General features: G+C 42.8%; 1 protein-coding gene across 1 annotated transcript in view; it reads right to left on the bottom strand.

Moving 5' to 3' along the window:
- Window positions 1-2,767: 2,767 nt before the first annotated feature.
- LMOD1 (leiomodin 1) overlaps window positions 2,768-13,166 on the bottom strand; it is a 66,795-nt gene continuing 56,396 nt past the window's right edge. Inside the window, exons 2-3 of the mRNA XM_074308776.1 lie at window positions 8,590-10,023; window positions 2,768-3,715 (exon numbers count right to left, since the gene is read on the bottom strand). Of these exons, the coding sequence (XP_074164877.1) occupies window positions 3,689-3,715; window positions 8,590-10,023 (1,461 nt within the window). The 3' untranslated portion in view covers window positions 2,768-3,688. The remainder of the gene's footprint in view (window positions 3,716-8,589; window positions 10,024-13,166) is intronic.

Genomic DNA, 13,166 nt, shown 5'->3' on the forward strand with positions numbered 1-13,166 from the left:
AGTGAATGACAGATGGACAGATAATGAAGGCATAAAGTCAGAAGATCTGGTTGTAAGACTAGCTTTGAACACTAATTGTCTGAGCAGATTATGTGGTTTCTTTGGGCTTCCATTTTCTCACCTATAAGATGAGAATAATATTTGCCTTATCCACCTCAAAGGGCTCTGATGAGAAGAAAAAAATACTTGGTAAACCTAAATGCACCAAAGAAATGTGAACTAGTAATTATGGGAGTGATGATATGCTGAGCCTCCAGAAGAACGGACCTTTTCGTCTCTTCCTTGCATCTCCTTGATGATTTGTGCTTCAGAAATGTCGGCAATAACCTGGCCCCAAGAAGGGTCCCATGAGGAGAGGGGAATATCTGTAAACATCCTTCATGGACCGTTCATATGAGCTGAGCAACAAATAGTTGAGCATCCCTAGTCAGCCCATGGTGGGGCATGCATACATCTGACCTCTAGGGGGAGCTGGAATTCTGTAAATGGTTACTTGTCCCCTACATTGAGGAAAGTTGGGAAAGAAAGATTGAAAACACTGGCAGAGAGATGGATGAGTTCAGGGGCCTCTCTCTTTCTATGTACCTAGCCATTCTCATGTTGTCTCCTCTGTTTGAATGTAAGCTCCTTGAGAGTAGGGATTGTTTTCTTTTTATCTTTATATTTCTTGTGCTTAGAAAATAAATGTTTGTTGACTGACTGGTCCCTGGGAGTAGAAACATCCTCAGGGTTAGGAGAGGGAGTGTGAGTCAAAGTATATCACACACTCCTTCCCTCTATCACTTATTATATACTTTACCACAGAAAAATTTTTGTTCAGGTGAAATCAGGTTGGAATGAACATGGAACACTGAATGAAAAGGTCAGAAGAAGACATCTGTCACCTGAGTTGGGGGAGCAAAGAGTGGGCCCTAGCCCAGCAGCTCTCCATGTCTCTATTCTGCTGAGGTTGACTGAATTTATGGGACAAGTATATACATAAGACTCATCTCATTTTCCTTTATTAGATGGCTAGGAGCTGCCTCTTTCTGTCCTGTCTCCTGCCTCTTTCAGCCACTGCCCAACCTCCTAGTTTTAGAAGAGATCTTCTTTAGGGGATCTTTAGACTCAACTGGGTAGAATAGTCAGACCTGATGAACGGACACCACTGGTGGACATCCACGGCAGAAAGCAAGGATTGCCCCTTGTCACTGCAGAAGAGCGCCCTAGAAGAGCTTCGTGACAGATAACAGCAAGGATATCTTTTGCCTCTTTTTGTACCCCCGCATGTGGCACAGTGCCTGACATGTCGTTGTTCAATCATTTCAGCTGCGTCAGACTTCTGTGACCCCATTTTGGAGTTTTCTTGGCACAGATATTGGAGTGGTTTGCCATTTTCTTCAGCTCATTTTTACAGATGAGAAAGCTGAGGCAAATACATTAAGTGACTTGCCCAGGGTCACAAGGCTAGTGTCTAGGCTGGGTTTGAATTTGTAAAAACGAGTCCTTTTAATCCCAAGCTCAATGCTCTTTCCATTTCTCTCCTAGCTTCCCTATCTGGAACATAGAAGGCACTTAATGTTTTTTTGATTGGCTTATAGATGGTCCTTTCATGAGGGTTAGTGGGTGTATTCAATGAGTCTATAAAACTATCTATACTAGAGAATCTAAATATCTGTGGAGACCAGAGGGAAAAATTACTAAACCCCTATCAGAGAAGGGCTGGGTGGGCTGATCAGAAGAGCAGGTACTGACATTGGGTAGGAAAGAAGAAAATGTGGGGAGGACAAAGGCTGTTCTTCCCTATAGACCTGTATCTCCTCAGTGTCCACTCTAGCTCCTTTGCGTGCCCAGAGGTCATTTCCCTTGCTGCTTTGTGGCCTCTGTAGAGAATTGGCCCGTAGCCCATGGTTAGGCAGAGAAATGGAATGAGTCTCTTTCTCTCTCTGAAAATGCCTAATATAGGCATCTTAGGAAGTTTGTTCTGTCAGCCTCTTCTAATTGCCTAAGAACTAACTCCTATCAATGTCTTCCACCCCTATCCCTTTGGATACCTTATACTTTATGCCTCTCAATAGTGAGCATACTAGAAGCTGTGAGGTTTCTGGGTGTTAAGTACACAAGTCAGTAGGGACCTTTTGGTCCATTGAAAGGTTCCTCACTTACTCTTCCTGCTGGCATTCTCCCTTTTCCCTTCCTACCCCATTTAATGGCTCCAACCACTGATCGCCTGATAGACTGGCAAAGATATAATAGGTACTTCCCAAGAGGGTTAGAGACTAGACCTGTGGTTTTATTGGGCTGAAGAAGGAGCTCCATCGAACAGTTCAGGTTGGCCCTTTCTCTGTAATGTTCCAAGTACGCTGAGAGGTCAGAAGTCTTGTCCAGGATCATATAACCTGGATGAGTCCAAAGTAAGATAAACTCACGTCTTTATCCACTACCTCTAACAGTCTCTCAAGAAATTAATAAATGTTGTTTTAAAATGAAGTGCATTTACAAAGGGCCTCCATTTCATAGTAGAACATGTTGGATTCTACCTACCCTGGCCCAGGAAACTTCCAGATGCCTTTCCAGGTTCTCTCCCAGCTTCCTCTCCCTCTCCCCTGTCCTCCCCTCCCCCCCCAGTCTTATGAGATAGGTTCAAATCTTAGCTGTTAGGGTTAGCTTAAGTGCACAGTTAAGGGCCTTCTTTCCAGGGTCCCCAGAGGAAAGAGGAGGTGAATGGGCAAGGTGTGTTCAGTTGCCTCTAAGTGCAAAGACTGGCACCCCTGCAGCAAATACAATCTTAGGCAGCTAAAGGTTTGTATATATTATCAAAATCTTATGGAAAAAAAAAAGATACACAGCTATCCTATACAGTAGCTAGTAGATATGAGGGACATGTCTGTTGGTATCTGGTATGACCAACTGTCATTCTGAGTTTGCCCCTCTCATTCTTGCCCAGCAGCCGGCCCCTTCCCCTTCCCCTCCATTTCAACCCCTGAAAAGTTAATCCAGAACACTGCTGTTCCCACCACTTCCTTTCCAATCAATCCAGACACATTCCAGGAGCACTGCTGCCCCCTTCTTGGATCCAAAGATTTGGGGGTGGCTCCCTATCACTTTCATCTTTTTCTGAAAACTCCCAAATCCTTCCCAATTATGTGCAGCCTAAACAAATATGATTCCTTTTTGCCTCCTGTTCACCTCCACCCTTCTATACCAAATCATCTCCTTCTCCTGGCAGTGCCACATTCAGAGACCCACCAACCCCTCAACTGTGTCTCCTGGGCTCCTCGAAGGGCCGAATCCCAGCCACAGGAGCAGCAGGCTTTGGGAGGAAAGGGAGAAGAGTGTCATGTGGTCCTTGCAGGGCATCTCTCTAGCCATAGGTCTTCCATGGCTAACTGGGAACATGGTGCCCAGGAATAGTACCACCTTCTGAGTGGCACACGAGGTTGACTCGTAGTCCAGAACCCTCTATTCCAGGGAAAAGAAATCCTTGGAGCATCTCAAAGATAAGAAAAGAAAGGTGAGCTTAAAGGAGGTGTCTTTCCTTGAATATGGCCTGGACTTCAGGGTCCGTGGCCTTTCTCCTGGGACTCCCTTCACAGAGTAGGTCCCTCCACAGCAGGAAGCTGAGGTTGGGGGAGGTCTGCATCATTCTGGGAGGCTTGGTCTGAGCACAGTTATGGGATGGGCAGACGCTGTCCCCAGGCCTGTGGTCCTACTGAAGCAGTTTGGGCACTTCCACCTACATGGGGGGAAAGCAAAAACATAGTATTACTGTAGGACTCTCAAGCTGGAGCTCCCTACGGTCATCTCATGTGTTTTCCACTTCCAACCATCATGAAACCATAGATAGAACTCTGACTCTGATTCCTAAGGGAAAGGAGAGAAAGGAAACACCTATTTCCACATTTGGCAGTCTTAGCTAGCTGGAAAACTCACTTGGTGTCTAAACTGAATCCTCCATGCATACTTTCGATGGTTCCCTCAGGAAAGAACTAAGAACATGTCTGGGTTTAAATTTAGACTCTGTCATTTATTAGTCATGCGGCAAATTGCCTTACCTTTGAGCTTCTGTTTCTACAGCTATAAAGTGCAATGATAATATTTGTACTACCTGTGTCACAAGGCTGTGGTTAGGCACCTGGGGGATGCAGAACACCAGACAGTATGATCATAACATCTAGCCTAAGGGGGCTCAGAGATCACTAAGTCCAGTTCCTTCATTTTTAGACATTTGGCAATTGGAGCCCTGGGGAGATAAGGATCACTCAAGTAGTCATCAGATGTGGGATTTGAACTCAGGTTCTCTAGATGCAAATCTTACTGTATCAGTATGGTCCATTCTATTCTAGGTGGTGGGAAAAATACAAAGTTTAGAAAGGATGCCATCTTTTCTGGAGTTTTGGGGCATATATTCATTCCCTTTTTGTCTGCCTCATAGAATCCTCCGCTCCCTTCAAGGCTTGGTGCCACTGCCTGCTCTTGTGAGAAAGGTTTTTCCTCATCCTTCTGCTCCTCCTGCTACTCTCCTAAAGTTATTTTGTATCTTGGTATTTACTCAGATATTACTAACACATGGTATTTCTCCAGTAGAAAGTAAAATCTGAGGACAGGGACCATTGCTTTTCTTTGTATCACAAAACATCTGGCATAAAACTTTGCAGATAGGAGAGGCTTTACAAATGCTTATTGAATTTGCACAGGGGTTCTTAACCTAAAATTGGTGATCTTTATATGCATACACACACATACATATGTGTATAGATATATACATACCTTTATATAGATAGATAACTGTCACAATATGATTGACTTCCTTTGTAGTCCTGTGTATTTTGTTTCATTCATTTAAAAACATTATTCTGGGGCAGCTAGGTGGGGCAGTGCATAGAGCACCAGCCTTAAAATCAGGAGGATCTGAGTTCAAATTTGAATCTCAGACATTTAAACTTCCCAGCTGAGTGATCCTGGGCAAGTCTCTTAACCCCAATTGCATCAGAAAACAAACAAACAAACAAACAAAACATTATTCTGAGAATAGACTTCCCCAGATTATGAAAGGGATTCTTAAAACAAAAAATGTTATAGTTCCCTTGATAAGGAGGACTTCTAGGACATATAATAATAGTAATATATAAGTGTATGAAGAGAGGGATAAATTTCAAGATGAGGTCCTTGGAGTATGTAATTAATGAAGGCTTCATGGAGAAGATGGCATTCGAACTGGACCTTCAAGGAAAGGCAGAGTGCCGAGGATGCCATGACTTTCCTCCAAGACAACCAGCTCATTCTCATGATAGCCAGCTACATGACATTGTTAACATTCAATAAGTGCTAAAACAAGGGGAACCTTTTTTCACCTAAAACATGGTAAAGGTCGGCACCATGCCCTAGGGTTACTGGCAGTAGCCAAACTCATTTCAGAGTCCCATGAGATCTTGAGCACCACTGGCAGGGATCAGACCACTACTGGCATCTACCAGGTCAGGCCCATGAATCCTGACTCTTGCCTAGACGAGACTCCCAGGGAGAATAGGCTTCTGCTGATAGATTATACAACCTCATAAGGAGACAGAATAAACAAGCAAAGCTTACTCTTGGGAGTCATTTCCTTTAAGTGCTTTCTCTCTGTATATGTGTGTGTGTGTGTGTGTGTGTGTGTGTGCGCGCACGCGCACGCGTGCACATATGCATGTGTGTCTGTAAAATTCTTTGTTCTGTCTCTCCCTCTGTCTCTCTCTCTCTCTCACTCTGTCTCTGTCTATCTGTCTCTCTGTCTCTATCTGTCTGTCTGTCTGTCTGTCTGTCTCTCTCTCTCTCTCACACACACACACAGCCCCCAAAGAGAAGATCAAAAGATTGAAACTAGTTCTAATATTTTTGTTAAATAGCCTATCATTTCTACACACAACACTTGATGCCCAAAGTCTGTAATGACCTTTCTCCTAACTTCATACAGCCCTTTTAGCAACACCTCTCAAATGTCCTTGTTCTTATATACTATGGTACATCATATGCAGATGCATTAAGATCACTCATGCTACTAGATTATATGACCCCCTTTTTATGAAAGAGAGGCACCTTTTTATGGAAGAGAGGTTTCTTATCTAAACCACATGTGACATCCAGTATCTAGAACAATTCAGCACACAGCAAGGTGTTGTGGGTAGAACCTGGCCTCCATGTAAGGAAGACCAGGAGGATCTTAACTCCTCTAGAATGGCTCTGTGATTATTAATTGAACAACAGTGCCACATCTGGGCTGGTAAAGATTATTTCCTATTGGAGAGTTTCCTAAGGCAATGAAACTTACAGAGCCAGACTTCTTCTGCTTAAATCGTTCAGAGCACACTGTTTTTGCATACAGTAAGTGCTTAATAACATTTGTGCCCATGGACTTCACTCCAGTTCAACCCACTACTGATTGTCTGGGAAACTCCAGATGATCCATTTCCAGCTTGAGCTGGTTCACTCCTCCTCAGGTAGCCTGGTGCCCCATACCCCTCCCCAGACATTCTGTGAGCTTACATCAGACACCTGATTGACTTAGCTCCTTGCAGATCAGAATTTCTGAATTTAATCGCTCTACCAACCTCAACTTCTGGAGCACGAATTATAGGCCTGGGCCGTTATGGTAACAACTTCTTCACTGTGGAAAGTGAACTCATACCTCGTTCCCCTCAATTTAGCAACTGGTTCCAATTTTAAGTGGATAAGTGAAAAGACAGAATCTGCCCTGAATCCTTTCCTAAAGCTAGTGGTCCACAATAATTACAGCCTATTCCCCAGACTTTAGCACTTAAATAAAGGATCTGAGTGTTTGCCAGTCTGTACCAGCCTGCTGTCTTTAGCTAGTTTGAATAGTTCATGAGGTTACACATGTCATATCTTATATTTCTCTTTTATCCTCCACAGTACCCAACATAGCACTATAGTTCACACACAGCAATGGCTTGCTTTTATTGATAATATCTGCTCTTGGTGCTAAAAATGTCAGGAGGCTTGGCTAATACTATAAATCTTTCAAGGAACTGAAATTATTTATCATGGGGAAGAGAAGGTTGAGGAGACATTTAGTGACATTTTTCAAGTCAATAAAGGGAAAGGCTCCCTGGGAGTCTATGTGTATGTGTTTATCTATATATCTCTATCTCTGTCTTTCTCTCTTCCTTTCCTTTCTTCTCCTTATTTTCCCTCTCTTCATTCTTCTCTCCCTCTTCCTTTCTCCTTCTCTCCCTCTTTTCCTCCCTCCCCTTCTTCCTTCCCTCTCCTTCTCTCCTCCCATCTTCTCCTATCCCCCTTTCACCGTCACCTTTCTCTTCCCTACTCCCTTCTCACTATCTCTCTCTCCTCTCTCTCTCTTTCTTTCTCTAAGAATAGAACCAGAGATGCTGTGGCAAAAAGAATCAGATTTGAAACCAAGGTATGTGAGTTTAGACCTTGCCATGTATTCTTACCACGTATGTAACCTCTCTTGTAAAATTAACTCTAGGATACCCCCCCCCCCATTCAGCTACTGATTAGTTTAACTTGAAGGTAAAAAAATTAGACATTAGTGAGATGGAAGGTTGGAGTGGCATGTGGGAAATTTCTCATCCTTATGACCTTTAAAGACAAGATATAGTCATCCTCACCCTTGATCCTATTCTCCAACCATTTCTATCCCACTGGAAACTTTGACTTTACCCCAGGTTCTGATGAGTGAACTTTCTGCTGTATCTGCTCATGGCCATGCCTGAATGTCAACTCCCTTAATTTCTTTATCAAATCGGGTGAGATATCCTTTCCCCTCCTACCCTCCCTTTTTAGGACCTCTTTACTTATCTTTTTCTTCCATTAGAATGGAAGTTTCTTGTGGACAGAGAATATCCTAATTGCTTGTATTTTTATTTCTAGTGATTAGCATCATGCTTGGCATAATAAATATATTCACTCTCTCCTTTCTTTCTTCTCTTTGCAAGGAAATCAGGATTAAGTGACTTGTCCAGATAGTAAGTATCAAATGAATTAGGTCACTTTTGAACTCAAGATCCTCCTGACTTCTGGGCTAGTGCTTCAACCACTGTACCACTTCACTTTATCTCCCTCTTCTTTTTTCGCTTTTCCTCCCCCCATCTTCCCCTCCCTTTCCTTACTCCTTTCTCTCTCCTTCAATCTCTCCACATCCCTCTTTTACCCTTTCTCCTCTCTCCTCTTTCCCCTTCCCCTCCCTCTCTCCCTTTCCCACTCCTTTTCCCTTTCTCTGTTTCTCTCCCTCTCCCTCCCCTTCCCTTCTCCTTCCCCCTGTTCCTCTTTCTCGTTCCCTCTCCCTCTTCCTCCCCTCCCTCTTCTTTCTCCACTCTCCCTTTCTCTGTTTTTGGCTATCTTTATATCTATCATTTGTTGCATATGGCTTAAGTGGCTATAAGTAAGGGGATGAACTAGATGACCTTTCAAAGTCCCTTTTAAACCCTAGAATCTATTTATTCAATAGTTCCTGAAGGAGTCTGAATCATCTCCTTCAGAAGTCCTCAGAATCAAAGATAATCTGATACTTTCTCTGCCTCTCCCCCAACCCCAATAAACCATGGGCTCTGCTGCCCATCCCCATCTCCTATCCCACCCCAAACTACATGCCTTCTTGAGCTGCTTGAGATTGCTGGAACGGATGGCAGCTAGCAGTTGGTCCCGAGAGTTCTTCTCTTGTGCTGGGAGGACCTTATCCCCCATCTTCCTTTGGGTGGCTGGAGAAAGGGAATTCCTCAGGTTCTCTGGCAAGAGGGGAGGAGCCAGGGGAGGTGGGGGTGGGGGTGGGGCGGCAGGAGTGCCACCCTTTTGGGGGGAATTCTTCGGGGAGGGCTTTGGGGAAGGCTGTGGAGATGGCTTAGGGGAGCCTTTGGGCAGAGCCCCAATCTTGGGCACTGTCAGCTGGTCCTTCTTTTCCCCACTGGCCCCCTGTGCCTGCTTCTGCTCCTGCAGCCTCTTTTGCCTCTGTTTGTCCATGTTGCGGCTGAGCAGATTGGTGACGGTCATCCGAGGACCTGCCAGTTCAAAGTGATAGCCCAGTTTGAGGAGGGTGGTGTTCTCCTTGAGGAGCTTGGCAATTTCCATCTCTGTCTTGCCCCCGCAGATGTGCCTTTGATTATGGAAGCGAAGCTCTGTCAGCGTGTTGTTCTGGAGCAGAGCCCGGAAGATGGCCAGGATGCCTTTGCCAGTGATGTGGTTTGAGTCCAGGTTGACACTGGTTATGGTCTTGTTGGCCTTGAGCATGATGGCGATGGCAAAAGCCACATGGTCATCTGCCCGAGTGTTGGCTAAGGCAAACACCTTGACCACAGTGTTGAATTCCAGGGCCTCGGTGAATTTAACCAGAATCTCATTTGTGATGCAATCTGAGTTGTTGACATTTACCTCTGTCATCTCTGGATCATTGTTCTTCACCTTTTCCAGAGGTTCATCGAATATGCTGGGGGCTGCTTCCTCTTCGGCCTTGGCTGGAGTCTCTGGGGCCTTGGCAGGGCTATTGGAGACTGGCTTCTCAGATTCTAGAGCCTTAATATTCTTGGGCTTGCCATCATCCTTGGGCTCCTTTGGGGTGGTGGGCTCCTCCTTCTTAACTTTCCCATCCTCCTTTTTGACCTCCTCTTTACTACTCCCTATTTTTACTTTCTCTTCCTCCTTTTTTTTATCTCCTTCATTCTTGTCTTCTCCCTTCTTCTCCTTGTCGTTGCTCACACTTCTGCTCCTTTCAATCCCTTTCTTCTCATCCATTTTCTTTGCTGCCACTGTTTTTTCTTCTCCTTTCCCATCCTTCCCCGTCTCTTTCTTGTCCACAGCAGCCTTGACCCTGCCTTTGTCTATGCTCCTCAGGACTTTGTCATCCTTGAGTTTCTCTTTGCGTTTGCCATCTGCTTCATCTTTCTCTTTTTGTTGGCTTATCTTTGGACTGTCCTTCTTCTGCTCTTTTCCCAGATCAGAGTCCCGTTTGGAAATAAGGGCTTTTTTACCAGCATCCCTACCCTTCTCATCTCCATTCTTGGCATCTGTCTTGGTCTCCACTTGCCTGCTTTCCTAAGGAGAATTCAGAAAGAAAGAAAAAAATAAAGATGAAGTAAGAGTTAGATCAAGAGAATATTGAGTGTCAGGGCATGGAATGGGCATCCTAAGCATGGCCTTAGAATCTTTAAATAGTTTTTATAGAGAGTGATTAACCATTTTTCATTATTCATTGAGGGTTCTACAGTTTCAACAGAAGGGAATTTATTTTGTATTCTGCAACTCTTCTGCAGTTGTGAATTGCTTCTAGTAGTTTTTTAGTTGATTCTCCAGGGTTCTCTAAGTATACCATCATATCATCTGCAAAGAGTGATCATTTGGTTTCATCATTATCTTCTCTAATTCCTTTAATCTCTTTTCCTTCTCTTATTGCCAAAGGTAACATTTCTAATACAATGTTGGATAATAATGGTGGTAGACGGAAACTTTGTTTTGCCTCTGATTTTATTGGGAATGGTTCTAGTTTTGTTTCAACAGAAGGGAAAGATATAAGGAAGAATTTCCTGAGTTAGTAAGAATGGCTCACATTCCTATGATATGGGAGGATAAAAGCCTGGAATAGTAGATCTAAAGATCTGGCCTTAGAGCCCAGAAGTCTTGGGTACATACTGATTTTTTTCATTCTGGGCAAGTCACTTAACCTCTCACTACTGGTACAGTGGATAAACTCATCTTCCTGAGTACAAATTAGGCTTCAAATATTTAAAAGTGCTCTTTCCACTGAGACACCTAAATACCTTTTCATTTTATATATAAGGAAATTAGGATTTAAAAAATAACTTTTTATTTTACACATAATGAAATTAGGATTCAAAGAATTTAAAAGACTTGTACATGGTCACCAAATAGTAAGTGATTGAGCTGCGATTTGATTTCAGGCCTCTAATCTCAAGAACCAGTGCTCTTGTAAAATGAATAAATAAAGCTCCTCTTCTAAAGAAGATGATCTTGTCTCTCTTGAATAATTCTGAAGCAGTCTTACTAAGGGAGGAAGGGAAATGGATGAAAATAGAATTAGGAGGAACTTGGAAGCTTTTGGGGTTCCAGGGTTCTGCGAATCCCATCTTGGTTATTGGCTATTACCTAAAATTGGGACGACACCCAAACAAATACTTATCCACCAGGCTCAAGGATTTGTGCTAAGCAATAGCTATAGAGTCATAACAATCACAGAATCAGAGAATTTTAGTGTTAGAAGAGACTTATCCAAACAAGAATTTATTCTATAACATATGCAGCAAATGGTTACCCATGAAAATTTCCAATTAGGGATAACCTACTTCCAAGGTGCCTGGTTCTATTTTTAGTCAGCTCTAATTATTTGGAAGTATTTTCTTGCACCAAGTTTACAGAAGGGATGGGGCATGTGGGGGGAGGAGCCTGGCCAATAGGGGCCCCATGCTGCAAGCAGAGCTGGAAGGCCCAGAAGCATGGTGTCTGATGATCCATGCAGGTTGGTGATAGACACAGAAGATTGTTCATACTCAAAAGACTGGGCCTCTATTGGCCAGTTTTCCATTTTACCTACATTTTTCTCTTTGCAATTTCTACTGCTTGGTACAGGTTTGACTTCTGGAGTTAAAGAGATGTCTAATATATAAAGAGATGTCTTCTATATGGTGTCATGTCCCTAGATAGATTTTCCCCTTTATGGGCAAAAAATCCCTGGTATCGCCAACCAGTCCCATAAGAAATGAACAGGGGACCTTGAGCATAGACTGGAGACAAACACCAAGAGAAACAGGGGAGCTAAGTTTGGTCTCTGGCTATTATCCCAGGATGGCCTGTTGGTCACTTCTCCCTCCATAATGGAGCCAAAGTAACATTGTAGACATTGGTTTTCTTTTTCTGAGGGGTAATTAGGGTTAAGATTTGCCCAGGATTACCCAGCTAGTAAGTGTCTGAGGCTAGATTTGAACTGGGATCTTTCTGACTCTAGGACCAATGCTTTATCCACTGCACCATCTAGCTGTCCCTGGCATTGATTTTCTATCTCCATAAAGAACAGAGCAGGTCTTGCTTGCTAGAGGCTGCAGGAATTATATGCTGATCAGCTCTTCCTAACTAAAAGACAGATGCTGCAATGTCTGAGACTTTAGGGGAGAACCTCACAGAAAGGCCAATAGCATGCCCTTTGGCTCCATGAGGATACACATGAGAATATTGGCTTCTTGCTGTGGGATTAGTGCTTCAATTTGTTGAAATGACACAGCAACTCCTGATTGGTCCCTATGTGTTCCTGTGACTGGGTTTTGTGTCAGAGAAGATTAGTCACTGAGCATCTAGGGGAATGGATTCTTGCAGAGAAGATTCTTATAGGCTATGAATGCTGGAAAAAGGCACTTCTGCTCTCTCTCTTTTGGGCCACTAATTCTTGGGATAAATCCAGCACCAGTTCTCCCTTGAACTTTTTTTTTTTTTTTTAAGTTTTGATAGTTACACATGAAATTTATTACATATATTTATAAATATATACATACATGTGTATGTATATATTATGTATATATTCTGTTTCTATTTTTTAACGGTATTCTGTTTTTCCAATTCTATATAAAGATAGTCTTTAACATTCCTTTTTGTAAGATTTTTGAGTTCCAAAGCTTTTTTCTCTCTCTCCCTTATCCCACCATCCAAGGTAGCAAACAATCTGATATCAGTTATATATGTACAATCATTTAAAAATATATCCATATTTGTCTTGTTGTAAAAGAGAAATCAGAACAAACCATGAGGGAAAAAAGCAAAAACAAAAAAAAGGTGAAAATAGTATGTTTCTACCTGCATTCAGTCCCTATAATTTTCCCTCTGAATGAAGATGACTTTTTCCATCTCAAATCCATTGGAATTGTCTTTAATCAGTGCATTTGCTGAATTGATCATCATATGATCTTGCTGTTGCTATATACAATGTATTCCTGGCTCTGCTCACCTCACTCAGCATCAGTTTATGTAAGTCTGTACAAATTTTTCTGAAATCAGCCTGTTCATCATTTCTTATAGGACAATAATATTCCATTTTAGTTTAGTAAGTCATTACCCACTGATAGGTATCCACTCAATTTCCAATTCCTTGCCACTACACAAAGAGCTGCTACAAACATTTTTGCACATATGGATTCTTTTCTCACTTTTATGATCTCTTTGGGATATAGATTTAG

Source organism: Sminthopsis crassicaudata, chromosome 4 (assembly GCF_048593235.1).
Source record: "Sminthopsis crassicaudata isolate SCR6 chromosome 4, ASM4859323v1, whole genome shotgun sequence".
Lineage (NCBI taxonomy): Eukaryota > Metazoa > Chordata > Mammalia > Dasyuromorphia > Dasyuridae > Sminthopsis > Sminthopsis crassicaudata.